Source organism: Hemicordylus capensis, chromosome 9 (genome assembly GCF_027244095.1).
Source record: "Hemicordylus capensis ecotype Gifberg chromosome 9, rHemCap1.1.pri, whole genome shotgun sequence".
Lineage (NCBI taxonomy): Eukaryota > Metazoa > Chordata > Lepidosauria > Squamata > Cordylidae > Hemicordylus > Hemicordylus capensis.
This window is the reverse complement of record NC_069665.1, coordinates 30,307,045-30,333,496: the sequence shown is the minus strand read 5'-3', so window position 1 is coordinate 30,333,496 and position 26,452 is coordinate 30,307,045. Positions and strand designations below refer to the sequence as shown.

At 49.2% G+C, this 26,452-nt stretch overlaps 1 protein-coding gene across 2 annotated transcripts in view; it reads right to left on the bottom strand.

The window, feature by feature from the left end:
- ZFPM1 (zinc finger protein, FOG family member 1) overlaps positions 1–26,452 on the bottom strand; it is a 98,606-nt gene that overhangs the window by 40,899 nt on the left and 31,255 nt on the right. For both annotated transcript variants that reach the window (XM_053271400.1, XM_053271399.1), the window contains exons 2-3: positions 11,649–11,780; positions 7,174–7,269 (exon numbers count right to left, since the gene is read on the bottom strand). In XM_053271400.1, coding sequence (XP_053127375.1) covers positions 7,174–7,269; positions 11,649–11,780 — 228 coding nt within the window. The remainder of the gene's footprint in view (positions 1–7,173; positions 7,270–11,648; positions 11,781–26,452) is intronic.

Here is a 26,452-nt window from a genome sequence, read left to right as displayed (position 1 = left end):
GCCTCTGGGAAGCCCACAAGCCAGAGTAGGCGGCAACAGTCCTCTCCCACTGTTTTTCGCCCAGCAACTGGAGTTCATTGGTAGACTGCCCCTGAACATGGAGGTTTCATTTAGCTACCATGGCCAGTGGCCATGGAGAGGCCTACTCTCCCATGAATTTGTCCAACGCCAGCGTGGTGTAGTGGTTAGAGTCCCGGACTAGGACCGGGGAGACCTGAGTTCAAAACCCCATTCAGCCATGAGACTTGCTGGTGACTCTGGGCCAGTCACTTCTCTCTCTGCCTAGCCTATTTCACAGGGTTGTTGTGAGGAGAAACAAGTATGTAGTACACCGCTCTGGGCTCCTTGGAGGAAGAGCAGGATATAAATGTAAATAATAATAATAACAACAACAATAGTAATATAATGCCCTTCTAAAAAGAACATAACAACCAACCACCTCACTGGGAGGATTTGACCAGAAGTCCATGTAACCTGGCATTCTTAATCCTTTCCCCCACTGCTCCCTAGAAACTGCCATTTATTCACAGATACACTACCTCTGAACATGGAGGTTTCATAGAGCAATCATGGCCAATAGCTCTATACACCGTGATGTAAGGGAAGTGTCCCATCACCTGTCAGGAACATAGGAAACCTAAGGATATACTGAGCATTGGTCCGCCTAGCTCAGCATTGTCTACGCTGGGGCTGCTCAACTTCGGCCCTCCTGCAGATGTTGGCCTACAGCTCCCATAATCCCTGGTGATGGGCTACTGTGGCTGGGGATTATGGGAGTTGTAGTCCAAAAAAACAGCTGGGGGGCCTAAGTCGAGCAACCCTGGTCTACACTGACTAGGCAGGGGGTCTCCAAGGTTCAGGAAGGAGTCTCTCCCTGCCCTACCTGGAGATGCTGCCAGGGAGGGAACCCAGGACCTTCTGCATACAAGCAGATGCTCTACCAATGAGCTACTCCCTGCACTGTAGAAGTGCATTGGCTGTGCAGAAATCCTACCTAGCACAGGACTCCTGAAACCAAATCCCGGAGAGCTGGCTCACAGGAACATAGAAAGCTACCTTATACTGAGTCAGACCCTTGGTCCATGTAGCTCAGCATCGTCTTCACAGACCGGCAGTGGCTTCTCCAAGGTTGCAGGCAGGAATCTCTCTCAGCCCTGTCTTGGAGATGCTGCCAGGGATCGAACCTGGGACCCTCTACATGCCAAGCAGATGTCCTACTGCTGAACTACATCCCCATCCCCGAAGTGGAGTATCTTACAGCAGGCAGCATTCACACATGGTCACTCACCCAAATGCAAACCAAGGCACACCTTGCTTAGCAAAGGGGACACGTCCTGCTCGCTACCGCCAGACCAGCTCTCACGTTCTCCAGCGGTGAGAGATTTCCTAGAACCAGGGGGGAGGCCCTTGGTGTTTGTGCTGTGCACCAGGGCTGACCGCAGTCTAGACGGATTCCCCCATGGTGTCTGGTGTCCCTTTGGGCCAGGGTATGCCATGGTGGGTGATAAGACACCCAGCCAGGATCTCACCAGGCTAATGAGGAGGGGGACTTGGGAGGGACAGGACCGACGGCACCCAGGAGCAGAAGCCCCATCCGCCGTCCCCCCGCCCACCAACCCGCAGTGCCCCTTCACGCCACATCTCCCCAGCCCGCCACTGCTGACATATGGCCGATCCCAGCAGATAAAGAAGAAATTCAGGCTGCTCAAAGCCCCCCCCCACCCCGCTTTTATTTTTTGCCCGTTCCATTCCTGATAAGTGTGGTGCCTGCACAGAGACTGATAGAAGCCCTATCACGGCGGTTAGCACAGAAAGGAAAAGCCTATCACTGCAGCATCACCGGACTCACATCAACTCCCAGCCTCACAGAAATTAATATCACTCCAATTACCAGAGTGGAGATGGGCTGCGCGGCCGCGATAATAAAATCTCTTTTACATAAAGAATGCAAATAACTAACTCGTGGGGGGGGGTGGTGAAGGGAGGGGAAGAGGAGGCGACAATTTGCACCCTGTCGCTCCGGGCTCTCCTGTGCAAACCCCCAGCACCCATTTGCGATGCCAGGAAACACACCTGCCAAACAGCTGATTTGCAAGAGTATCGGCCAGGATATTCCCAGCACGAGTGTGTATCAGAGCATGTGCAGAGAACCTGATGAATCATCATCCGGGCAGGCACAGAGTACACGACCCTCACATGCTCGAAAGCTGTGTGTGACGAAACAGAGACTGGCATGCTCCTAGACTGGGATCAGAGCAATCTCTCTACTGAGGGTAGACCCCAGGAAAGAGAGAGTTACCCCCATTCCGTCACACTGTGCCTTCTGAATCTGAGTCACATGTACACACTACCTGGGGAGGGGAGTTCCACAGATGAAGTGGCCACCACCAAAAGGGCCTCTCCATGTAGAGGGCAGAGAGAACAGGAGAGGGTGCTCTTGGTAATCTTAAGCAGCCGCAAATGAATCAAGGGGCATAAGAACCTGCCTTGTGCCAAGCCAGACTCTTGGTCCATCTGGCTTAGTAGTGTCTACACTGACTGGCAGCAGCTTCTCCAAGGTTTCAAGCAGGGGTCTCTCCCAGCCCTACCTGGAGATGCTGCCAGCGAGTGAACCGGGGACCTTCTGCGTGCAAGCAGATGCTCTAACACTGAGCCCCAGACCCATCTCCTAAGGGGAATAGGTTACAGCCAACAGCACTCACATGTAGTCACCCATCCAAATGCAAACCAGGGCAGACCCTGCTTAGCAAACAGAAGTTGCACTTGCTACTGGAAGACTAGCTTTCCTCCCACAGGAAGCTGGAGCAGCCATGGGGGTCCCAGACCAGAAACAGGAAGGCAATGTATCTTTGGTACTTTGCATGGAGAAGGGCAGAAGTGACCAGTTCTTGGAGCACCATAAATCGCTCAAGGGCTCAGCATGATCCCTGCATTGACAGTGGGCAACGATTCTGAGCACCCACAAAATGCTACACACCCAAACACTTTGAGGGCCCATGCATGGCCCAGACCTGTGTGTGTGTGTGTGTGTGTGCGCACACATACACACACACACCCTTTTGTTCCTAGGGCAGTTCCTTGAGGAAGAAGAACGCCAGTGTGGTGTAGTGGTTAGAGTGTTGGGCTAGGACCAGGAAGACTCAAGTTCAAATCCCCACTCAGCCATGAAATGCACTGGGTGCCTCTGGGCCAGTCACTTCTCTTTCCACCTAACCTACCTCAAAGGGTTGTTGTGAGGATAAACTGAACCATGTACACCACTCTGGACTCCTTGGACTATAAATGTAAAAATAAAGTAAACAAAGTTGTGATGTGAGAGCATATTGGGTCCACCATGTTCCCCTCCTGTAAATACTTGTAAATGGTGCCTGTTGGGTTGGCCCCACAGTGCCTGGCCACCTGCAGACAGGTGGGGGGCCCGTGTGGCTACGAGGCCAGCATGATGACCCCGGCTGCAGAGGGCTAGTGGTTGAGAATCTGATCTGCTGGCAGGGGGGAAATAAATAAATAAAAAGGCCCTGGTGGATGAGCTCTTAGCCCAGGGCTGAGACTCGAGAAAGAGAGAGGGAGCATTAAGCAAAGCCTGCCAGATGCTGAATCCACCGTAAGCTCGTCCGTTTTTAAGTTTACAGGCCTGACTTATCTCTGGCCTCAGCTTGCTGCCTGTTTAATGTGGTTGTTTTCATCCCTTCGCGGCCAGGTTCGATGTCGTTTCCAACAGAAAAAGCGGCCCAGAAATATTGCAAAGAGACACTTGTCAAAAGAGGCTGGGACCCCCGGTCTCTTCCTTCCTCTGCTCCCAGACAGTGACTGGGCCAGATGGGGAGGAGACCGGGGAGGGCACCGAGGCAGCGTCTGAAGGGAGGCCCCCAGATCGGGGCTGCAGGGGCACAGCCAAGGGAGGGGGGGCCCACGTCCGCCCCTCTCCTCGGCAGCCCCTTGGAGTGAGGGAGATAAGGAGGAAAAGAGGGAGGGCCCTCTGGAGCTGCCCCCCGCCCGGCTTCTTTGAACCCTTCATCCGCTCAATTATAGCTACACCCCTGCCTGGCTGCTCCTGAGAATCGGAGGACGAGCGGAGAACAGCCTCACATTCATCGAGGGCGGAGGGTTAGGGTGGGAGAGAGCAGATAACCACGGAGGAGACGGAGGAGGTGGGGAGCCCTGCAGATATTTCCTGCCAACGCATCCAGGAAGGGCCCAAGATATCAGCCTGGCTGTGAAACACATTTCCCTTTCTGGACGGCCGGGGGGGGGGAGGGAGGGAGGGAAAAGCAGACCAACGCTCTCCCAAGCCACTCGCCAGTGGATGCTGTTGGGGAGGGAGCAGCGTCTGCCCTACAGCCCAGCCAGGCTAGGCAGGAGACCCCGGGAAACCTTGGCAGACTCCCCGGATGAAGCTGGCCCTTGCAGGACTCACACAGGGCCCAAAAAGTGCAACGCCCAGGCTCAAAACTGCAGCTGCACGGAGACTCGGGAGCGAAGAGGACAGGGCAGGGGGGGTCCCTTCCTTTCCTTTCAGCTGTGAGAAGGAATGCCAGAGCGCCAGGGAAGGCCAGTTCACCCATGGAAACCTGGAACCGGATCCGAATCCCTGATCCATTACCGGCGGCTCCACAGAGGTTAAAAATGAGCCCTTGCAGAACGCTCTGTGTGTGTGTGCGCATGCGCGCATGGGTGCCAGGGAGAGCACCATTTTGAACAGAGTCGGTTCGAGAGAGGCATGCCTGCTGCCCTCCTCCCAGGGTGCAATGACTGGTCATTGGATGACTTCGCAGTCCCTGTTCACAGCCAGTGGCCATGCTCCTGGTTTCTGTGCAATCAGCAGAACACACAGAGGTCAGGGTGCATCCAGCAGAGATACCAGACTCAGGCCAGTCCTGGGACCCATGGTTGTGTGGGGTGTGTGTGTGTGTGTGTATAAGGGGACCCATGCACAGGTCTAAAGTCACCTATCTGGATGCCAGCGTGGGGTACGTCTGTGTGCTGGATTCGCACAAGGCAGCAAGTCCAAACCCCCACTTAGCCAGGACTTCACAAAGCAATCTGGGGCAAGCCACCGGCATCTTCGCTCTCAGCCTGCCTCACAGGGTTAAAGGCAATACGAGATTAAAACAAGGATAGCACTGAGGTGCTTGGAAGAAGGCACATCATATCAACACAAGCAGCTGCTCTCTCCTGACTCAGACCCTTGTTCTGTCTAGCCCAGAAGCTGGCAGGAATCTGCTTTCTGGGGTGATCCGACAGGGGTCTTTTCTGTCCCTTGCTTCCTGGGCCCTTAACTGGAGGTACTACCAGGGACTGAACCGGCAACCTTAGGCAGCTGCCATATACCGAGTCAGACCCTTGGTCCATCTAGCTCAGTATGGTCTTCACTGACTGGCAGCGGCTTCCCCAAGGTTGCAGGCAGGAGTCTCTCTCAGCCCTCTCTTGGAGATGCTGCCAGGGAGGGAACTTGGAACCTTCTGCTCTTCCCAGAGCGGCTCCATCCCCTGAGGGGAAGATCTTACAGTGCTCACACATGCATTCATTTGCAACCAGGGCGGACCCTGCTGAGCAAAGGGGACAAGTCATGCTTGCTACCACACGACCAGCTTTCTTCCTGGATCCTTCTGCATCCAAAGCAGGGGACGAGGCCGTAACCCAGTGGTTAGAGCACCTGCTTTGCATGCAGAAGGCCCCAGGTTCAACCTCTGGCAGCATCTCCAGGTAGGCCTGGGAAAGACTCCTGCCTGAAACCATGGAGAGCTGCTGCCAGTCAGTGTAGTTAGTGCCAAGTTCGATGGACCACCGATCCAACTCGGTAGAAAGCAGCTTCCTAAATTCCTACAGTGCTTTGCTGCCAAGTCTCAGCCCTCCTTGACTTAGGTGCACGGAATATCTATCTTTTCGCTTCACCATCCTGCCTGGCCCAAGATGGGCTTTGCCCTACTGGGAAGGGGCTCGCTTATGGGAGAGTGGCAGACGGCGACAGAGCTCAGCGGAGTGGTATAGAAGGGGCTGTTTCTTCGGTGCCATTTCCATCCTGCCTGCTGCAAATCACCAGCCAAGAACCCCACAACAAGGGACTCTTTGAGGCACTTCCTCCCAGAAGCAGGAAGATAGGGAAGCCATCGCCACCTCTTGAGGGTTCTTCTGATCGCATCACTAACCAGCTACTCTCGGGCTGGCTTTGCCATTATCGGGGCGTGATCAGGGTTTCTTTGTGATAACAGAAGCCCGTGGCTTGACCTATCGCTACAGACTTCCCTGCACTAGTTCAGACAGAGACACCAACATGGGGCTCTCTACTGGTCTGTGACGGTAATAAAGTATTTGACTTGATTCTGAAACGTGTGGCTGAAACATTCTATACCGGGTACTATGGGAAAACACAACACTTTGAGATCCAGACAGCCTCAGAGTGATATTTGCAGAAAGAGGAAACAAGGCGTGTTGAGAGACTTCCCCAAAGTCTGGCTACTCTGTTAAAATCTGATTTCTTGTGGCAGGGAGTTCCACAGACCCTTTCAGGGCACATTTCTTTTTTCTCCCTTATCACGTATACAGGAATGTGATGCATATTTATATACCGCTTTTCAACAAAAGTTCCCAAAGTGGTTTACAGAGAGAGAGTGTGTAAGTAAGTAAAATGGCTCCCTGTCCCCAAAGAGCTCACAATCTAAAAATGAAACATGATATTGACAGCAGCAACAGCCACTGGAGGGATGCTGTGCTGGGGATGGAGAGGGCCAGTTGCTCTCCCCCTGTTCAATAAAGAGAATCACCACTTTAGAAAGGCGCCTCTCTGCTCAGTTAGCAGAGGACACATGTCACCAACTCACTGTTTGCCAGCTCATCATATGCTCCCCTTCCTCATCCCTCAGCAGATGGAGACTGGCACACCCAGTTATTTCACTGCACACCTTGTTGGCTTACAGATGAAAGTCCAGTGAGAGAAACTGGCAGGCCACAGCAACATCCTACCTTGAAGAAAAATAGACTTTTCCTAAATGTTTGAATCTGGCGCTTCCACAATACTGAAAAGTATTGAACTTGTTTATTGCTGAAATTGTCCACATCCCCAGATTTCCCATAGAATGGACATACTGAGAAGCAGCCAGATGAGACTGGCTCAGAATTTGGACAAGTGTAGTGGGTGGGTGGGAGGGAGGAGAAACAGGAGCCTAAATTCACCTGGTCCATTCCATACATCCGGTTCCTGCAGCTCCTCGGGTACTTCTGGCTGGTCCGGTTCCTTTGGACTCTCCGAGTTTTCTTTAGGTTCTGCCTCTGAAACGGAAGTTGCAAAATATCACTAAAATGCATTGTGGAAAAGTTCAAGTCGCTTGCTGGGTCCTGCCAGGCTCCTGCCCATCTGATCGCCTGGCGTAACTGAGGATGGGGTGACATAAACCTTAATTATCTCCAGGACGGGTTATTACAACATGCAAGGCTGCCTTTACACAACGTTCAGAAACTTCAGCTGGTCCAGAGTGCTGCAGCCAGATCAATGACTCGAGCACACAACTCCCTTCTTCCAAAAACACCTGGGGCTTTTTAGTTTAGAAAAAAAGACGACTGTGGGGAGACAGGAGAGAGGTCCGTAAAATCATGCATGGTGTGGAGAAAGTGGATTGAAAGAGACATTCTTCTCCCTCTCACATCACACGAGATCCAGGGGTCATCCCATGAAATGGATTGCCAGGAAATCTAGGACCAACAGATGGAAGTATTTTTTTCACACAATGCATAATCAACTTGTGGAATTCTTTGCCACAAGATGGACAGCAAACAACTTGGATGGCTTGAAGAGGGGTTTGGATAAGGTTGTGGGAGGAGAGGTCTATCAACGGCTACTAGTCAGAGGGCTGTGGGCCACCTCCAGCCTCAAAGGCAGGATGCCTCTGGATACAAGTTGCAGGGGAGGAACAGCAGGAGGGAGGGCATGCCCTCAACTCCTGCCTGTGGCTTCTGGCTGCATCTGGTGGGCCACTGTGTGAAACTGGATGCTGGACTAGATGGGACTCCTTGGGCCTGATCCAGCAGAGCTGTTCTTATGTTCTTAACTTCTGGTGCATTTCTAAGACCACTTCTGGTTTTGACCTTTAAAGACCTAAATTGTTTGGAACCAAAATCCCCAAAGGACAATCTTCTCCCACATCAACCTGCACACATGAAGGTCTGCAGAGGAGGTTACCATTTTATCATGGCACAGCCTTTAAAACAAAAACAAAAAAACCCCACACTGGTGCATGATGACGCTACATTCATGCCGTTGAGTTTCATTTGTTCTGGAAAATAATGAATACACCTTGTATAGAGCGCAGATTTTTGGCAGGCTTTTAACCTGTAAAATGGCTTGTTTTTATTGCCCTGCTGTTTATTTTTATTCTGTTTTATCTGTTTCTATTTTTTAATTATTGATATAATATTTTTTATCTTGCTTTATTGTTTTGATCTCTCTTACTTTTAGCCGCCTTAGGCATTTTATTACAGAAAAAAGGGAGATAACCAGCAAGAACGCTCAGTGAAGTCTTAATCATTAAAAAGTTTACATTCTGCAGCAAGAAAAAGCTGAATTCTGTGACCCAAGTAAATCATTCATTCAGGTGAGAAAACATTTCCATAATTTATTCCACTCACAGGCCCACAAGGGAGGGGCCAGCAGCTATGTTGAACACTGACCACCAGAATCCTTGCTAAGCCCCATTACTCAAATCCCGAAGGGCATCTCTGCAGCCACAAGGACTAGAACCTTGTCTTTTTAAAAAGGAGCACAAACCAAATTTCCCAGGATGCTTCACTCTGGGTTTGCATGGCACATTCGCAGAAGCCCAGCCACGGGAGGAGAGACAGCTTAAAAACGTCAAGACAAAGAACCGTTCCCTGGACCTCGGAGTTCTCGTCATGCGTCCTGTCCCTCCCGCCTGCTGACTCACAGAAAGGCACTTCCCTGGACAGTTCTCCCTGCACTGTGCTCATAGCAGCCTGATGACAATTATTTCCCCCATTAACTGCTGTTTGAGATGCTGCCGATAAGCCTATCTGCATAAGACAGCGTGAGAGATCAGCGCCCAAAGTGCATGTTTGCCTTCACATCCAGGCCCGATAACCACCGCCAAAACGGCCAATCGATGGATGCCATAAAGGGCGCCGGAGGAGTGACGTCACTGGCCATTGGCGAGTATTAATACAGGTGATAAGGGAGGGGGCGATGATTAACATCAAATAAATCAATCGCTGAGAATAAAAGTCCCATTATTTTTGGCTATAAATCAAAGTGGCTGGCATATTGATTGTTATCCATCGCGCTGAAAGCTTTTTGCTATTCGCCACAGGAGCAGCAGTTATTGCTGCCGGCGTGTTATCGGGCGCTATCGCCTCTTTTTATCGCGGCAGCCTAGTGCCAGGTGCAGCTATCAGCCGGAGCCTGGGGAGCTCTCTAGCCCGCCCACCCCTCAGCCCCAGGCTCTGGCTGCCGAGCTCCAGCATCAGATAAAGGAGCCTCTCGCTTCCCTTCCGCAGACCAACCGGGTGGGTCAAAGTCTGCAGCGAGCTGCCCGCCTGGCCTTCCACAACCCACCTTTCCTTGTCCCCCCGCAAACACTCTCCACACCCAGCTGGATTACTCCTGATTCTCCATCCACAGTTGAAATTGGGGGGGGGGGGGCAGTGTTGGCTGGACACAAAACAACATTTGCAGCATGCAAGGACTTGTGTGTGTGTACGTACACGTGCATGTAACAGGAGCGAGCAGGGTGTCCGGGGTCCCTGAAGGAAGTCAGACACTTATTGGGGAGATAATCAAATTATTAATACCCCCATGTTCTCTCTTGCAAAGAGGGGTTATGGGAGTTTGCTGACACTCAGTCCAGGAGCTGGGCACTGTCAAGAGAGACAATGAAGAAGGACCATACACAGAGTCTGCCCAGGTTTACTTGGATGTAAGCACTACTAATTTCACTGAACTCCTCTCAAGTGAGTGTGTACAGAATGGCAGATTTACCAGTTCTGCTGATCTCAGAAACAGGGAAGGTGCTTATATTTTGGCAGGGACCAAGCGATGCTTAAAAACTCTAGGAGTAAGCCTTCAAAGCACACAGAAGTCTTCATCCGGCTGGGCATACAGAGAAAAAGAAAAGGGGTGTCTGTGTGTCTTCTAAGTTAGCGCTCTCACCAGGTCTGCAGTCTTTCAAGACACTGCAGCAAGATGCAGACCATTAAGTAGATTATAAATTGCTGTTGAGAGCGAGAGCAGAATTTGATTGAAATCTTTGCCAGGACCTCATATGAACATAGGCAGCTGCCATATACTGAGTCAGTCCCTTGGTCCATCTAGCTCAGTACTGTCTACGCTGACTAGCAGAAGCATCCCTCAGCCCTACCTGGAGATGCCTGCCAGGGAGTGAACCTGGGACCTTCTGTATGCAACGATGCGGATGCTCCTCCCCTGAGCTAAAGCCCCTTCTCCTAAGGGGAATATCTTACAGTGCTCACACGTGGTCTCCCATCCAAGTGCAAACCAAGGCAGACCTTGCTTAACAAAGGGGACAATTCATGCTCACTACCACAAGGCCAGCTCTCCTCTCTCAAAAGAGCTGTAACAGGATGGTGGCCAAGAGGCCAAGCCACCCGTCTGCAAGTCTCTGGTTCGAATCTCACCCCTGTATGGATGCACTAGGTCGCTTTAGGCAGACATGTCTTTCAGCCTCCCATCTGCAACACAAAGATAAAAATGCTGACCTATTAGGTATTGGCACACTGTTCAATTGACTGGCCAAATATTGTCAACTGACCGCCTATTCCCAAACAGTCCACAAAGCCAGGATGCTGATGAGGCCTCATGAACCGGCCCGCTGTCTATTTAGCACAAATGCCCATAAAAATGAACTTCTTTAAAGTAATTGCTGTTACTTTGCTGCATTACTGCTTTAATTTCTCTCTCTCTCCTGCCTGCAACCTTGGAGAAGCCGCTGCCAGTCTGTGTAGACAATACGGAGCTAGATGGACCAAGGGTCCAGGCCTGTAGCCAGCTGGTGGCATGGTATGTACCTGCCACACCAAAAAATTATCTTTCCTCCCCAGCCTCACTAACTGCTTTCACTGAACATTTTATAACCTGCCTCCCATGACTTCTGCAATTTTGAACACACACACCCATATTTTTTTGAGGCTGCTTACAGGCCTGCTATGGTCTGACTCAGTATATGGCAGCTTCCTATGTTCCTAACCAATGAAATCAGTTGGCCTGTTTGTGTAATTCGCACCAGCATCAACCCTGTTGATAACTAAGGTGTCATTTGTTTCCCTGTTTCAATAGTAACCAAAAGTTTTAAAGTACTTTGATCTTCTTGATTCATCAAGTGGCCAAACTTCTGACCCACCTTACAGGACTGCTGTAAGAATTACAACAAGATGACCTATGTGAAGCGCTCAGAATACTTCAAAAATGCTGTGTACAGAGTCACTGCTTTTACACTAAAGTTCAGCCCCAGGAAGACCCAATCTATGTGAAATAGCAGTCAAGGAAAGTGCCCCTGAGCATGGGCAAACTGCTTTTCCTCCTCTACAGAGCAGCATCCTTCACATATTCAAAAGCTCTCCTCTTGCCCAGCTTGGCAGTGCTCCTCTTCCCCGGGGAGGTTCTTCTTCCATGCAAAGGAACTTACTTTCGCTGCAGGAGGAGCTGGAGGAGTCGCCTTCCACGGAGCCTTCACGGTTGGAAGCACCTCCTTCCTTTTCAAGTTGGCTGTTCTCCTCCAAAGGACCTTCTTCTCCTTCCTCCATTTCACCAAAGGTGCCTACAAGCCCAAAAAGGAAAGCAGATTTACTAGGAGGACTTATATTATTATAATCTTATGATTATAGAGTGGAATCGTGTAAAAAATATTGGGACGGCATTAGAACAGTATTAGCTATTACGACTATTCAAATGCTGCGCCAATATTTTGTTTACACAATTCCACTCTATACTCATCCAAATTATTCATACCTATTCTACTATTGATGAAATTATCTACTCTAGATTTGTAGCTTTCTATGTTTTAACAACAACATTACAAAAAACCAAACAAAGCAGAGACTTTTCCCTGCGAGAGACTATATCGAAGAGCTGGCTGCCGGGTTTTTTGTTTTAAGGAAGCAATGATGCCATTAACAACCCCCAAAGTCAGAAATGCAACACACACCAGAACAGCTCTACGAGGACACCGGCTGACAAATTCAGAGCAAGGGACCTCAGTAACAGCGGCATCTTTTGCAAAACGCAAAATGACTTTTAACTTTATGCACCAACTTTGTTTAGAAAAAGGAGAGAGAAAAGTTCACTCGAGCAGCAGCATCACTACAGGGATGGAAACGGCTTACAATGCACAGAGTTCCAAGGAGAACTGCCTGAGTGGCCCGTTTCACTCACTGACGCAGTTTGGCTCACATTTTATGAGAAAGGGGGATGTAAATTCGATGTATTTATTACACACCCGTAATTCTGAAACTGTCCAGAGTCATGAAATACAATTACGCAGCTACTGAGCAGCCCTGTTGTGGCTGGGACGAGGGTGCAAAGCCGGTGGCATAGACAGCAAAGGGTCGTGACACTCTTGCCTGGGAGCAGAAAGGATGCTGGGCCTGGCTCAAGTCCTCTCTTGCTGGAAAGAGCCAGTCTCTTGTCACCCACACTGTGTCGGTGCAAACTTCCTGGCTCCCACTCACATCACACTAGAACCATGAAATTGACTGCCAGGAAATTTAGGACCAACGAACGGAAGTACTTTTTCATACAACACATAATCAACTTGTGGAATTCTCTGCCACAAGATGTGGTGACAGCCAACAACCTGGATGGCTTTAAGAGGGGCTTGGATAACTTCATGAAGGAGAGGTCTATTAATGGCTACTCATTGGAGAACTATAGGCCACCTTCAGCCTCAGAGGCAGGATGCCTCTGAGTACCATTTGCAGGGGAGTAACCGCAGGAGAGAGGGCATGCCCCTTTCCACTCCTGCCTGTAGGCTTCCAGCAGCATCTGGTGAGCCACTGTGTGAAACAGGATGCTGGACTAGATGGGTTTCCTTGGGCCCGATCCAGCAGGGCTGTTTTTATGTTCCGCAGGTTAGAAGGGGACAACACAGTCACATCCTCTGCAGTGCCAGGAGCACATCACGCCCACAGTGGATGGTGTAAGAAACACGTCCCCCCCCCCCGGAATCAACCGGGAGCCCCCGATGCTTGTCCCTACCCTCCTCCCTCTTGAGTCTTTTCTCGCCCCTGGAGAGCAATGCGGCAGCCAAAGCTCTCTGTGGGGGCTTAGTGGCTTTTGCTGCCCAAGGCAGGGCAGGGAAAGGGTCCTGGGCAGCGCCAGCCTCTGCCACTCTGGCCTGCTCTGCCCAGGCGAGGTGGGGCGGGGCGGAGGGGAGCCAGCGGAGGCGGGGAGTGGGTTAACTTTATCAGAACTCGAGAGCCGTGCAGGCGTGAAAGAAAAAATTAGCCTAACGATGTTTCATTTACAGCGAGAGAAACGATTTGTTAGCTGGCGATTGTTTCTGAGTATTATCAGAGCCTTTTTAATTGTGCTGGAACTGAAATTAGTAGAATTAGAATAAATTGCCTTCCCTTCTCCGGCAGCCGCTTTATTCACGCTCATTGTTGTCTGCTTTGTATAGATTATGAGGCCTTTGTTCTCCCAGCGTAAATATACATGCCTGGAGTCAGAGAGAGTGGCTGAGGTCTGGGGGAATGCACAGGCTCTGCAGCCCGTCCCCTGCCTCCCACCCAGCCCTCGGTGGCTGATGTTTTTGCCTTTTCTGGGTGAAGGCAAGCACTGGATTCCAGCGAGGCCGGGTGGGGTGACCCTTGCGCCAGGAGGGAACCGCCTCTCCTGCCGGAAAGACACTCCACACAGGACCAGCGTCCAGCACGTCTTAAGCAGGGCCTGCGTACCAAAAAACACACGGCACAGGCCTCTAATTTGGTACAGAATTCAACAGCTGGGAAAGCTTTCGTTTAAAATAAATAAAGCAGGTTTCTAGCCCTTCAGGTTGAAAGACAGCCTTTAAAAGGCGCATGCATTTCTTAGTGAAGTCTTGGAACCCAGACAGCTTGAGCGAAACGTCTGGCTCTCAGCAGCAACAGGAAACGACAGCGCGACATTTGGGTTTTAATTTGGAGGTGTTCCACGAGCCCAAAAAGGGTGGCCCGCATTGAATATGAAAACTCTGCCATCCCATTTGGGCCCATCTCTGCCTGGCCTAAATGATCACATGGGAATTCCCGCTGTGGCCACTGGAAACAGTCCTGTAAGGGAGCAATCATCCAGCACTGTTTCCATCCCTGCAGATGGGCTGAAGACAGACAAAAGGATGCTCTTCTCCCCATTTCTCATTCTCAGATGTGCCCCACTGCAAAAAGAGGTCATGGAACTTTTCAACACAGGGCTTTAAGTTTGCATCTCCTCCGGAATGGAGGGTGAGCGTTCACATATTGGCAAGATTTACCCCAAAGTCCCTGCAAGCTATCAGGGAGTACTTCTCACACAATTCGGGAGGGCAGTCCAAATGATCAGAGGTTGGAGCACCTTTTTTAGAAGGAAAGGCTGAAGTATTGAGGGCATTTTAGTTTACAAAAAGAGAGAGAGAGAGAGAGGACCAAGGATGATGGTAAAATTGTGCCTGGCGTGGAACAAAGTGAACAGAGGCACGTTTTATCTCTTACGACTACACCTTGGGTTATCCAGTGAAACTGTCAGGACATGCAAAAGGAAGGAAGACTTCACAAAGAGAATAATCTGTGGAATTCACTGTCACAAGATGGGAGCGAAGGCCATAGACTTAGATGACTTTAAGCAAGGGTTAGACATATTCAGGGAGGAGGAAGAGCCATTGATCATTGGCTGTGAGTTATGATGGAGCCTCAACATTTGGAGACCATCTATCATTGAATACCAGTTGCAGGGGGGCGGCGGGTAAGGGCTGTTGCCTTTGTGCTCTGCTTGTAGGTCACAGACTAGACCAGGTGGATGCTTGGTCTGATCCAGGAGGGACTTTTTCACACAACACATAATCAACTTGTGTGGAATTCTCTGCCACAAGATGTGGTGACAGCCAACAACCTGGATGGCGTTAAGAGCGGTTTGGATAACTTCATGGAGGAGAAATCTATCAACGGCTACTAAATGGAGGACTATAGGCCTCCTCCAGCCTCAGAGGCAGGATTTCTCCGAGTACCAGTTGCAGGAGTGTAACAGCAGGAGAGAGGGCATGCCCCTTTTAACTCCTGCCTGTAGGCTCCCTGTGGCATCTGGTGGGCCACTGTGCGAAACAGGTTGCTGGACTAGATGGGCTTCCTTGGGCCCGACCCAGCAGGGCTGTTCTTCTGTTCTTATGACTGACGGTTAGAAGAATCCATGATCCACAGGTCTAGGAGCAGCGTCTAACCCTGACAGCCAAGAATAGAACCTCTGTGTTCAGATACAGTATACCTCTGAATGCCAGTGATGGAAGAGCAAAAGCAGGCAACAGGGCCACCATGTGAGGCCTGTGGTCTTCTCCCGAGTCATCTGGTTTGGCCACTGTGGGACGTGGAGAAGGGCTGGACAAGATGCCTTCTGGTCTGGTGGTGGTGGACGACGACAAAGACCACTCTTCAGTTCTGTGTGTATCTGCACTGACCCGTTTTTGGTGGTGGGAGGAGGGAGGGGACTATGCCAGGTAATGCGCTGTTCTGGAATCTCTCCTTTGGGACCAGACGGCAGAGCTCCTGAATCAGATGGCAGGGCACCCAGGTTAGGCTCAAATCTCAGCACACCTCAGGTTTAAAATCATTCATTCATTCATTCATTCATTCGATTTCTATACTGCCCTTCCAAAAACGGCTCAGGGCAGTTTATACAGAGAAACATTAAATAAATAAGATGGCTCCCTGTCCCCAAAGGGCTCACAATCTAAAAAGAAGATAGAAACCAGCAACAGCCACTGGAGGTCCTGTGCTGGGGGTGGTACATCCCCTGGTTTTAGGAGGCTGTGGTGCAAGTGCCAGGGCATCTGTTTTGCACGCAGAAGGCCCCGGGTTCGATCCCTGGCAGCCTCTCCAGGTAGAGCAGGGAGAGACTCCTGCCTGGAACCTTGGAGAGCTGCTGCCAGTCAGAGCAGACGACACTGAGCAAGATAGACCAGTAGTCTGACTCAGCACCAGGCAGCGCCATTAGGAGCACCCATAGCTCAGTGGCCCTGCTTTGCAAGCAGAAGCCCCAAAGTCCCCTCCCCGGAAGCATCTCCAGGGAGGGCTGGGAGAGACTCCAAGGCCTGAAACATTGGAGAGCTGCTGGCCGTCAGCTTAGACCAGAGCTCTCTGTCTGTCTTGGGACTGCAGCTCCCACCTTCCCCAGACACTGGGGCCAAGAGTCAAGTATGATGGGAGGAGGGTTCAGAGACCACCTGAAGGAGGGAAGGGCCGAAGCTGTTCAGCCCGGGTCCACCGAGCTAGATGGCCCAGAGGGCTGAGTTGGCAGAAGGCAGCTCTGTGTATTCCCAGGGACCGCAGTCTTTCCTCAAGGTGCTGCCGTGGCCAGCAACATCTCCTTTGCTCTTGCAGAAGATGGCCGTTAGCAGCATGCCAGGCTGGGGGAGCTAACTGCACTGGTGGAATTTCTTTTTTTGAAAGGCAGAAGAGAGGGTGGTGGGGTTGGGAGAGGGAGATAAAGAGAGAGAAAGAGAGAGAGAGAGAGAGAGAGAGAGAGAGAGAGAGAGAGAGAGAGAGAGAGAAGCTACCGCAGCAAGTAGAGCATCATTTCTGTGGGATTGCTGGAAGCCGGGAGAAGTTATCACCTCCTGCAGGCTCCCTCAGCCGGCCTGATCTGTCTATTCTTCATTAAGCAAATACGCCGAAATGGAAATGAAAACATAATAGCTATTTGATTTTCGGCGAGATATTTTGCATATTGGTTCAGTGCTGATAGTGGAATTTCATCAACTCTCTTTTTTCATGCTTTAAAACTGAATTACTGAAGGCTGGCTTTACAGAGAGAGGGGATGAGGAGAGGAAGGCGCTCACTTCCAAGATATTCCGCTTAGACGATTAACGGGGGGCTCCTTCTCTCCCTCCTCTCCCCCCCCCTTTTTGATAACAAGGAAGGATTTCTTTTTTAAATTACAGTGATTGTAAGGAAGAACTTGCACTAATCTGAGATGATGTGACAAAGTTAACTGTGCCGATGCGAACTGCCACTTCTGGGGGGGGGTCCTGCAGATGGGGGGGGCACCCAGGGCCTTGTGGAGGTGGACAAGGAGCTGGGACCACCTCCTGAAACCGCCCCATCCTAGGGACATGCATGTAGCTACCCTGCATCTTCTGGAGGATCATGATGGAAAGAAGAGCTCTCCAAGAACGACCGTGCTGGACCCGATCAAGAACACACCTTGGCGAGTTTCCCAGATGCTCCCAGTTGGCCATCCTGTGAAGCAGGATGCTGGACTGGGTGGGCCACTGGCCTGATCCAGCAAAGCTTTTCTTATGCTAACCTTTCCCAGCAGTCCGTCTACCGACACGGGCGAAGGGGCAGTTCATGCGCAAGATACAAGGCTAGCTTCCATCCCTGCCTGGCAATCCCAGAATCCTATCATTAGTGCTAGACTGCTGCTGGCCATGGAGCTTGGCCATCTGGCTGTCTTGGCCCGCAGCCACCTTCCGCCTGATGGACCCACGCGGCCCCCTTTTTAATGCCACCCATGCCAGCTGCCATCCAGGCATCTTCTGGCAGTGAGGTCCACTGGTCAACCGTGCAATGCCTGAGAAAGGCACTCTCTTTGGTTTGGCTTGGAAGTGTCCAGCCCACTCAGTTGCAAAAGGTGCTGCATCAGGTGACAATGCTACCAAACATATGAACCACGTGTTTATTGCAAACCGATTAAATGGCAAAACACATCAGGAGCAGCGGGCCAGAAGATCTCCAGCCATGGAGCTGCCCCTCTCAAAAAAAAAAAAAAAAAAAAAAGGCACAGGAAATGGAGGATTCTGTCTGGGACTGTCACACTGATAGGAAACCCCCCAAATCCAAGTAACACAAGAAACTGCACGTTTTCCACCCCTGCATGCGCAACAGAGAAGCTGTGCATGGTGGCAAAGATATCTGTTCCGAGTTCTCTTTGCCTTTCAGATGACCACCAAATCTCCACCCCAGACATACACCAAAGGCTGCAAACACACACACACACACACACACACACACACACACACACACACCCAACCAAGCACCTGATGCTTCTTTGCTGACTCCATTAATCAAAGAGTCCCATCTTTTTAAAATGATGTTCCATGACAAACACACAACTTATCTACACACAACTTATCTGCTCTTAGCTACAGAAAAGCAGTCAATAGTGCTGCAGCTGCTCACCCGGCCTCACAGTTGTTCCCCCTGTGGCTACCCAGCCATCACTTGCTAAATAGGCACTTTGCTTCTATGAAGCTGGAAAACACCTTCACACACTCCAAGCGCAGTGTCTGGTGAAATTAAAAACTGTGTAGAGTCCAATCTGTAGAAAATAACTGGATGGCCAAGTGGTGGCCAGCAGTACAACTCAGAAAGCAGCAGAAAAGTGTGAAAAGTTTACATTTTGGGTTAGTTCAGATGCAATATTCCCAGTCCTCCAAGTCATGGCTTGCGAGTTGGGAAGGTCCCCGCCTCCCCTTTCTCACTTCAAAATGCAACTGAAAGTGCCCAAAGTTTTAAAGACTGCAACACAAAAATATATTTCCAACCTCATGAGGTCTAGAAGCATGCTCTCTTTTTAAAAAGAAACTAAAGCTCAGATTTTGAATTAGGGGTATGCAATTTGCACTCTGTACACACAAGAGTCTCATAACAGATGAAAAGGCGCTTTCTAACCTCTGCAACTCCATGCAGTCCATTCCAGCTTTGCTACAAATAATTTTTGAGGCTCATACAAAAGAAATATTGGATCATCAACTCTCTTTTTCTTCTTTTTTGGGTGTGTGTGTGTGTGTGTGTGTGTGTGTGTCCCAAAATACACCATGAAGAGAAAGAATGACATACTAAAAGGTGTGAGCTGTCAGTCAACTTGTTCACGCTCAGGACAGCTGAGATAATGCCCTGACAAATTTTTGAAATAACCATTTTGAGCAAAATGACAGGTTCATATTTAGCTCCTTGGGCCTGTGGGTCTAATTATCACCTCTGAAAGACAGTAGACTCTGTACTGGACGCTTTACAGAGGTGAAACTGGGCACGGCAGGGTAGATGTGGAGGGCTGGCCATAAAAAGGAACTGGTTGCTGGTTTGTGTTGTTGGATGTTAAAGACATCCTTGTGCTCAGGAGTCTGAAGACATCGTCTTCTCTCTTTTTATTCTTTGGTGCGTTGCGATTTGATGTTTTCATGCTATGCTGTGAACCGCCCAGAGAACAATTTGTTATGTGAATCACATGGCTCTGTGGTCGCAAGGAGTCGTCATCGACTTGAGGGCACAACCTTTCCTATTACCTTTACAGAAAGGACAGTAATAACTTATTTACATAACAGGATTGTTGTAAGGATTACTACGGTTTGATTAGAAGCACCCTGGACATTCAAAAACCACGACATTAGTGTAAGCAACTGTAATAGTCTTGAAAGTCCAAATTCCAAGAAAAAAGCATCACAACCATTCCACTGGCCCTGGACACAGCAGGAGGCAGCAGCAGAAGAGGTAAGCCTTGTTGGAGACATAGAGGACCACCACCCCACCTCTTTATCTTGAAAGATGGGGAGTTGGTGGGGAGAGGGAGCAGTTCAGAAAAGGGGGGGAGCTGAAACTGATTGATCTCAAACCCAAGTCTGGAGAATCGCCTTGTCAGTTCCCCTGTCCCAAGAGCCTAGCTAAAATGTCTGGAAACACAGTATGAAACTGACAGGGGGATTAATCAGTTTCAGCTCCCGTTAGAGTCATCTCTTCTCAGTTTGAGCAGCGGGCGACAACAGGGCGAAGGCACGGAGAGGAAGCTGTGTGTGGTTCATAAGGTCCGGCTACCGTCATGCTCCCGAGCACACAGTGGATCTCTTGTCTGGCCTTGTCCACTTCCAGGTCTGAAAATGCCTCCCCATCGGCTCCTTCGGTGGCTCCTCAGGACCAGGCCTTCTCTGTGGCTGCCCCGGGGGCTTTGGAACATGCTCCCTGTTGAAATAAAAGCGTCCCCTTCTCTGTTTACTTTTAGGAAGACCCTCAAGATGCACCTGTTTTCTCAGGCTTTTAACTACAAATAATTTTATACTATTTAAGCTATCTTGTGAGATGGTTTGTATTTGTCCTGTGGATCTTGACAGTTGTACACTTATGATGTTTTAACTCTGTACACCGCGCAGATACACTCATCAGTTGGCATATAAATATGATAAAACAAACAAACAATTCAGGTGGCACAGGCACTGTCCAATAGGTGCCCATGACACTCACTCAACCACATTCCAAATGGCACCTCCAAACTGCAATGACCTTGCTTGCAAGGGGAAACGCATTTTGCTAATACCAATGTATCACTGTTCTGAATACAGGAAAATGCCGTGTTCCTGAAGCAAAAGTGCTTTCTTGGGAGACACACATCAACCTCATGCAATCAGTGCAACCACCATTAATGCAACCTTGCTGTGCTATAAATGGATCATATGGAAAGATCCTTGGGGAGTTTTCAACTCCCTGCATGGTGGCAAACCTAGCATGCTGCTTCTGTGGCAATGATAATTAATCTATCATTAATATCTGTGGTCCAGATATTAACCTATTGTTACGATGAAGAGTATTTACATTCTGCTTTTCAAAGTGGTCCACCGGGAACAAGGCATGAGGAGACCGTGAGCCCCTTTCCCCCCAAAGAGACTCACCAGCAACAGCCACTGGGAAGGATGCTATTTTGGGTTAAACAGGGGAGTCGCCCTCCCCTTGCTAAATAGGAGAGAGCCCCCACATTCAAGGCTGCCTCTCTGCCCAGTTTGACTCTCTGGGAAGCTCTCTGGGAAACCTCCAAGAAAACAAAGTGCCCTCCAAATGAACAAGGCTAGACAGAGAGCAGCACAAAACATTTGTTTCAGGAAGTGCAGGCACCAAAATTGCCACCAAGACGTGTGATTATTTGATCATTTCACTCAAATTAAACTTCTTTCAGTGTCTGAACAATAAACCTTTTCTTCATCCTTCTCATTTAATCCAGTGAATTAATATTATATAAATATTGTATATACACATTCTCTCTCTCTCTCTCCTCTGCCAAGAGAGAGACCCTGGACTATCCAAAAGCAGGCATGTAGACAAGAGCTCAGAGATAAGGAGCTGTGATAACAGATAGAAAATAGCAACAGATTTCAACTTTCCCACCAGCCTGGAGATCGGGGAGGCAGCGATTCAGCGGCACATATGACAGCTTCCCCCGTCCTGCTCCCCCACATGCCCACCAAGCTACAGAAAGGGAGGGAGGGTAGGCAGAGACTCCTCTCCAAAACTCGAGCACACCTGGTTCTTGGGGGTTTGTGCAGTAGAGCCACAGGAGAAAACCTTCCTTGTTCTCACAGATTTCTATTTTCCCCAAAGATGCATCAGTGGGGCACATTTAGAGGAACTCACTGCTACAACTATGAGTGCTTTTGCCTTCCTTGGAGGGAACCTGCAGCTCTCCGGCAAGGGAACATGACGAACACAAACACAGCTCTCTGCTGCACAGCAAAGATAGCAGGATAGGATAGAAACACCCACCCATGTGAGATAAGACAATGTCTCCGGGGAGCAGGGTTGCTCCCCTGCAGTCGGCCGAGGTCATTCCCACCAGACAATAAAGGCTTTCAAACAGACGGGATGCTTTAGCACACTCTACACCCACACAGGGCGAGGCACTTTCAGACCCGGAAGTGGACAAGGCCAGACAAGAGACCCAGTGTGTGCTAGGGACTTTGAGAGGGGCCTTGGTCTGGGTTCAAATCTCTGCATGGCCAACAGTTTTCTGTGAGCAGCTGCAGGCTTGTCCATCCTGGGGTGACTAGCAGAGTGTTGGGGAAACGTGGTTTCAAGCCCATTCTCCATCTGCAGCTTTCTGAGTGGCAAAAATGTGTAATTTGTGCTGCTGCTCCTTTCAGCCTAGCCTCCCTTGCAGGGTTGGCGTGAGGACAAATGGCAGGACCTCTTTTACAGTCCCAGAGCTCCTTCGAAGATAGGTGGGGAAAATCATGATGAACACGCACACATTTCATTGCTTCAAAATGCTAAGTCCATCTGGTCCTTGAGCTAAAACTCAACAAGCTTCTGGATTCCATACTGATTAAAAAAGAAAAAGAAAAGAAAAAAAGAGAGCAGCACCAGAAAGTGTTTCTACAAGGGACATTGGTTGCCACTAACAGGATGCTTGGCCAGTAGTTTTAACTTTGGTGTTAATTAGTATGTGTTTATATTTACTGCAAGCCACTTTGGAGTCGATGAAACAGTCTAAAAATGCAAACAACTCAGACAGAGAGTTCAACTTTCTTAGAGAATATCTTGAACTTTTAGTGAAAAAGGAGTCAGTCCTTCCGAAGTCCTGAGATCATCTCCTTTAAGGCAGGGTTCTCAAATTTGGACCCCCAGATGCTGACGGACTGGAACTCCCAGCACGCCCAACCACAGTGGCCAAAAGCTCATCTCGATCAGTATAATACAGACAGTGCCGCTATCTCTGCGAGGGGAAGATGGGTAAGTGAAGAGATAGTGGTGGATACCACCAAAGAGGATGTTGGGCAGATAACAGAGAGGGAAGAGCCCCAATGAGCAGATAGAAGGCCCACAAGGATGGCAAATCGCTTGAGAGCAGACATCTATGCCCATAGCGGGTTCCCCTTCCTCCTGGAGACGACCAAGAAGCTTTTCTGCATGGTGAGGAGTGGGAGAAATATTACACCTCCTCTTGCACTTCTAGAAACCGGGGCCCCCCACTGAAGTCGGTTCTGGAGAGGCCAGGAAAGTCCTTTCCCACACCACGGGTGATTAACAGGGTGGTAACCCCATTCGAGGAACTGCGGTCAGCTAATCACAGCAATTTTCTACAACTGGATATGCATGAATCGACACATGAGAAGAAAAACCATTCTCAAGAGAAAAGCACGCTACTTTTGTTTCTAAATAAATGTGTAATTTGTTGCAGGAGAGGAGGCTAGAAGTGATGGGCAATTACCACTCAACAGCACCTGGGGACCTAGCTTTGAGAAACCCTGTCCTAGCTTCTCCTCACAGGAAAGATGCTACAGACCTCTGGTTATTTGGTTGCTCTTCTCTGCACAGTTTTCAGCCCTATGATACCCGTCTGAGATGGCAAAGAGAGAGCCCATATTGCACGGCATCTTATCAGCCTAGGACCAGGCCTAAGAACTCTGGCATGAGCTCTCTCTCCATCCCTCCCCAAACCTCAAACCTATTGAAAGATAATTTTAATATCAGTCTGGTGTGAGCAGCTGATAGTGATTGGGTGACACCCAGTCAGAAGTAAAAGACAACTTCTCCTTAACAAAGAGTCCTTCGGCCTGATCCGACCACGTGGGTTTCTATGACAACACCGGTGCCCTCTGAACATTATCCTTTCTGCATAGTCTCAGTGATGAAAAGTTGCTAGGCATGGAGAGGACCGCGGAAGAAGTTGTAAATGTAGAAAGCCAATGATTTAATTTCTTTCCCCAGTTTCCTTAATTTGAGGACCAAAAAGAAGAAAAGAAAAGAAAAGAAAAGGGAAAGGGGGGGGGGAAACAAGGCCAAGAAGCACTTTTGAAATAGGTCTGTCCAAAATCTTACACTTGCATCCTCCTTGACATATAAAGTCCAGATTTCAACTTGTTCTCTAAACTTCTCATGCATCTCCAGCTTTCTTTCCCACCCAATCCTATGCCATACCCTTAAATTGGTTTAATAATTGTTCCTCAGGAAAATATAGTTTTTGTGAAGGGAAGGGAAGAATCTAACAATTATCTGCTACAATTCCCAGCATTCTTTGGGGGGGAATCCATGACAGTTAAGTGGGCTTACTTATTATTCTTATGATTATTGACTTAATTTGTAGGCTGCTTTTCGCCCCAAAGGGTTGGGAAACAGTTTGTAGAAAAATAAAACTGGAACAATACAGAAAGCTATTGCAAACAGAAATACAACCAAGGGGAGGGAGGAGGACAGAAAAATAAGAAAAATAAAAATGATTACAAGAAGCAAAAGTAATAATTTTCACAAAACTGGTGCTGGGACAGGGGGCTGAGTCCCCCAAAGTGGGGCAGAACAGCTGCCTTGGGTCGCTAAAACTAATTGCCAGTGTTCTTCTTGGTTCAACGTCTGCAAGAAGAAGAAGAAGAAGAAGAAAGGTGAGAAACCCAGCAAAACATGGGGAACGAAGACCTCTGAAGACAGCCTCGGCACAAGATGGCCACCCAAAGGTCAAGACAAGAGAGGACCAGAGCCAACCTGTGGGCTTGCGTCAGCTGCCGCCTCCCTTCCCCGCCCCCCAAATCTCCAGGGAAAGGAAGGAGAAGGGGTGGAGAGAGAGGAGGAGAGACACAGCCTGAGAAAACACAGCCCTCCTGCTGCTATCGGAGAGATTGGTTTCAGACAGAGCTCCTGTCTCTGCCAAGTCCATATCCTATCGGAGGCGGGTGCAGTTACTTAACATTCATCACGGACTGAACTCTGTAACTTTATCAGTTCTTGAGTATGGCGCCATCTCACAGGCCGGCCATTCTCAGCTCTCAGATAGGGCTGATAAACCACTGATAGATTACAAAAGATTGTTTCACTTCAGGGGACGCGATTACTAATACTAATAGTGAGAGAGAGAGAGAGAGAGAGAGAGAGAGAGAGAGAGAGAGAGAGGAGAGGCATCGTACCAAGCAAAGAAGGGAAGTGGAGAGAGAGAGAGAGAGAAGGAAAGAAGAGAGGGGAGGCAAATAATGAGAAAGAAAATACGAGGGCAATAGCAATGAAGTGACTTTACGTTTCAGATGGGAGCCGATAAGGCACTGATAGATTTTTAAGAGAGGAAAAGATTCTAATAGAGCTATCCCCGCTCCTCGACACATCAGATGGATAGAAAGAGATTGCTTCACCAAAAAAATAAGCAAGAAAGGAAGAAAGAAGGAAGGGGAAACTAAAACTAAAGAAATAAAATTAAAAAGATGCTACACTCAGCTTTTCATCTGATAAGTACAGGAGGAAGGGGAGTTTGGAATAAGGAGGGAACCAGAAGCCCAGAAAAGAGAGGTGCCGGTTTGTTCTGTCTCGCCCAATAAAAATATAAATATAAATGCTCTGGGAAGAGGTGGCATTGCAACAGAGCCATGAAAGTGTGAGCACATCATTATTGTAATGAGGAGCACATGCGTCACACTTCGAAACGGCTTTCTATTTCAATAATGGCGCGGAATTCTACCCCGACTCTGCCCCAGAAATTTCTCCCACACAAAATGGAACTCTTCAAGCAACCCAGTAGATCCCACCAGGCTGACTGCAAAAACCAAACACAAATTCTGTGTGAAGGGAGGGGAAGCATTCATCCAGCGGCATGCTGTCAAGAAGAGAGAGGCAGTTAGCTAGTAATTAAGCCATATTTCATTGCTCAGGCATTCACTAATATAATTGCTCCATATACTATGTAGAAGGGGAATTGCTTAGGGTAGGGTAAAATAAGACGCATCCCCCTATCTGCACTAGGGGAGCAAAGAGATGCACAAAATGAGCTTCCGGTTTCCCCGCTTTGGTAAAAAACCGATGCGTTTCCATGCGTCTCTCTCAAAAGAGACACAGTCCTGCCCTCCAGCACCCCACCCATTTAGTTTCATATTTATTTTTAAAATGTATGACCTGTCCATTTCTGCAGCAGGCACTCGAGGCAGCTTCAGATGCACAATCTTATTCCGTATTATTAACATCCCATAGTAAATGAGTCAGATTGCACCAAAGAATGCAACCAGACACACAGCACCAATGCAGCAATAAAACCAGCCACAACAGGTGTGGCCTTGACGGCCACATTGTTAGTATCTCTTCCCGTTGTTGCAGGATTGAGCCAGACCAGTTTGGATAGTGAGGGGGCTCCAGTTGCTCAGGCACTGGAGGAAATCGGTTCAATACAGGGGTTCTCAAAGGTAGGGGTTTGTTGATGGACTTCAGCTCCCTCCTTCCCCAGCCACAAGAATCCCCCCACCACCCCGCAGGTCTTTCTTGTTCTAGTCCAGCCACCATACCACACTGGTGCTCACCAGCCACCTGGTTTTTTGCTACTGAGCCTGCCCTCAACAGAAAGCAGTGCCCAATCTTGCCTGCAAATACACGTTGATCGCATTTGCACACACTTAAAACATCTTAGATGTGTGTACACACACATGCTGGTTAGGCATCATAGCAACACAACATTAAAGTGCTCTTTTTTGTTGCTGTTGCACTATATGTTGTGCGTTTAGTGTTTTATTCTGTTCTTAAAACTTCATGAGATTGATA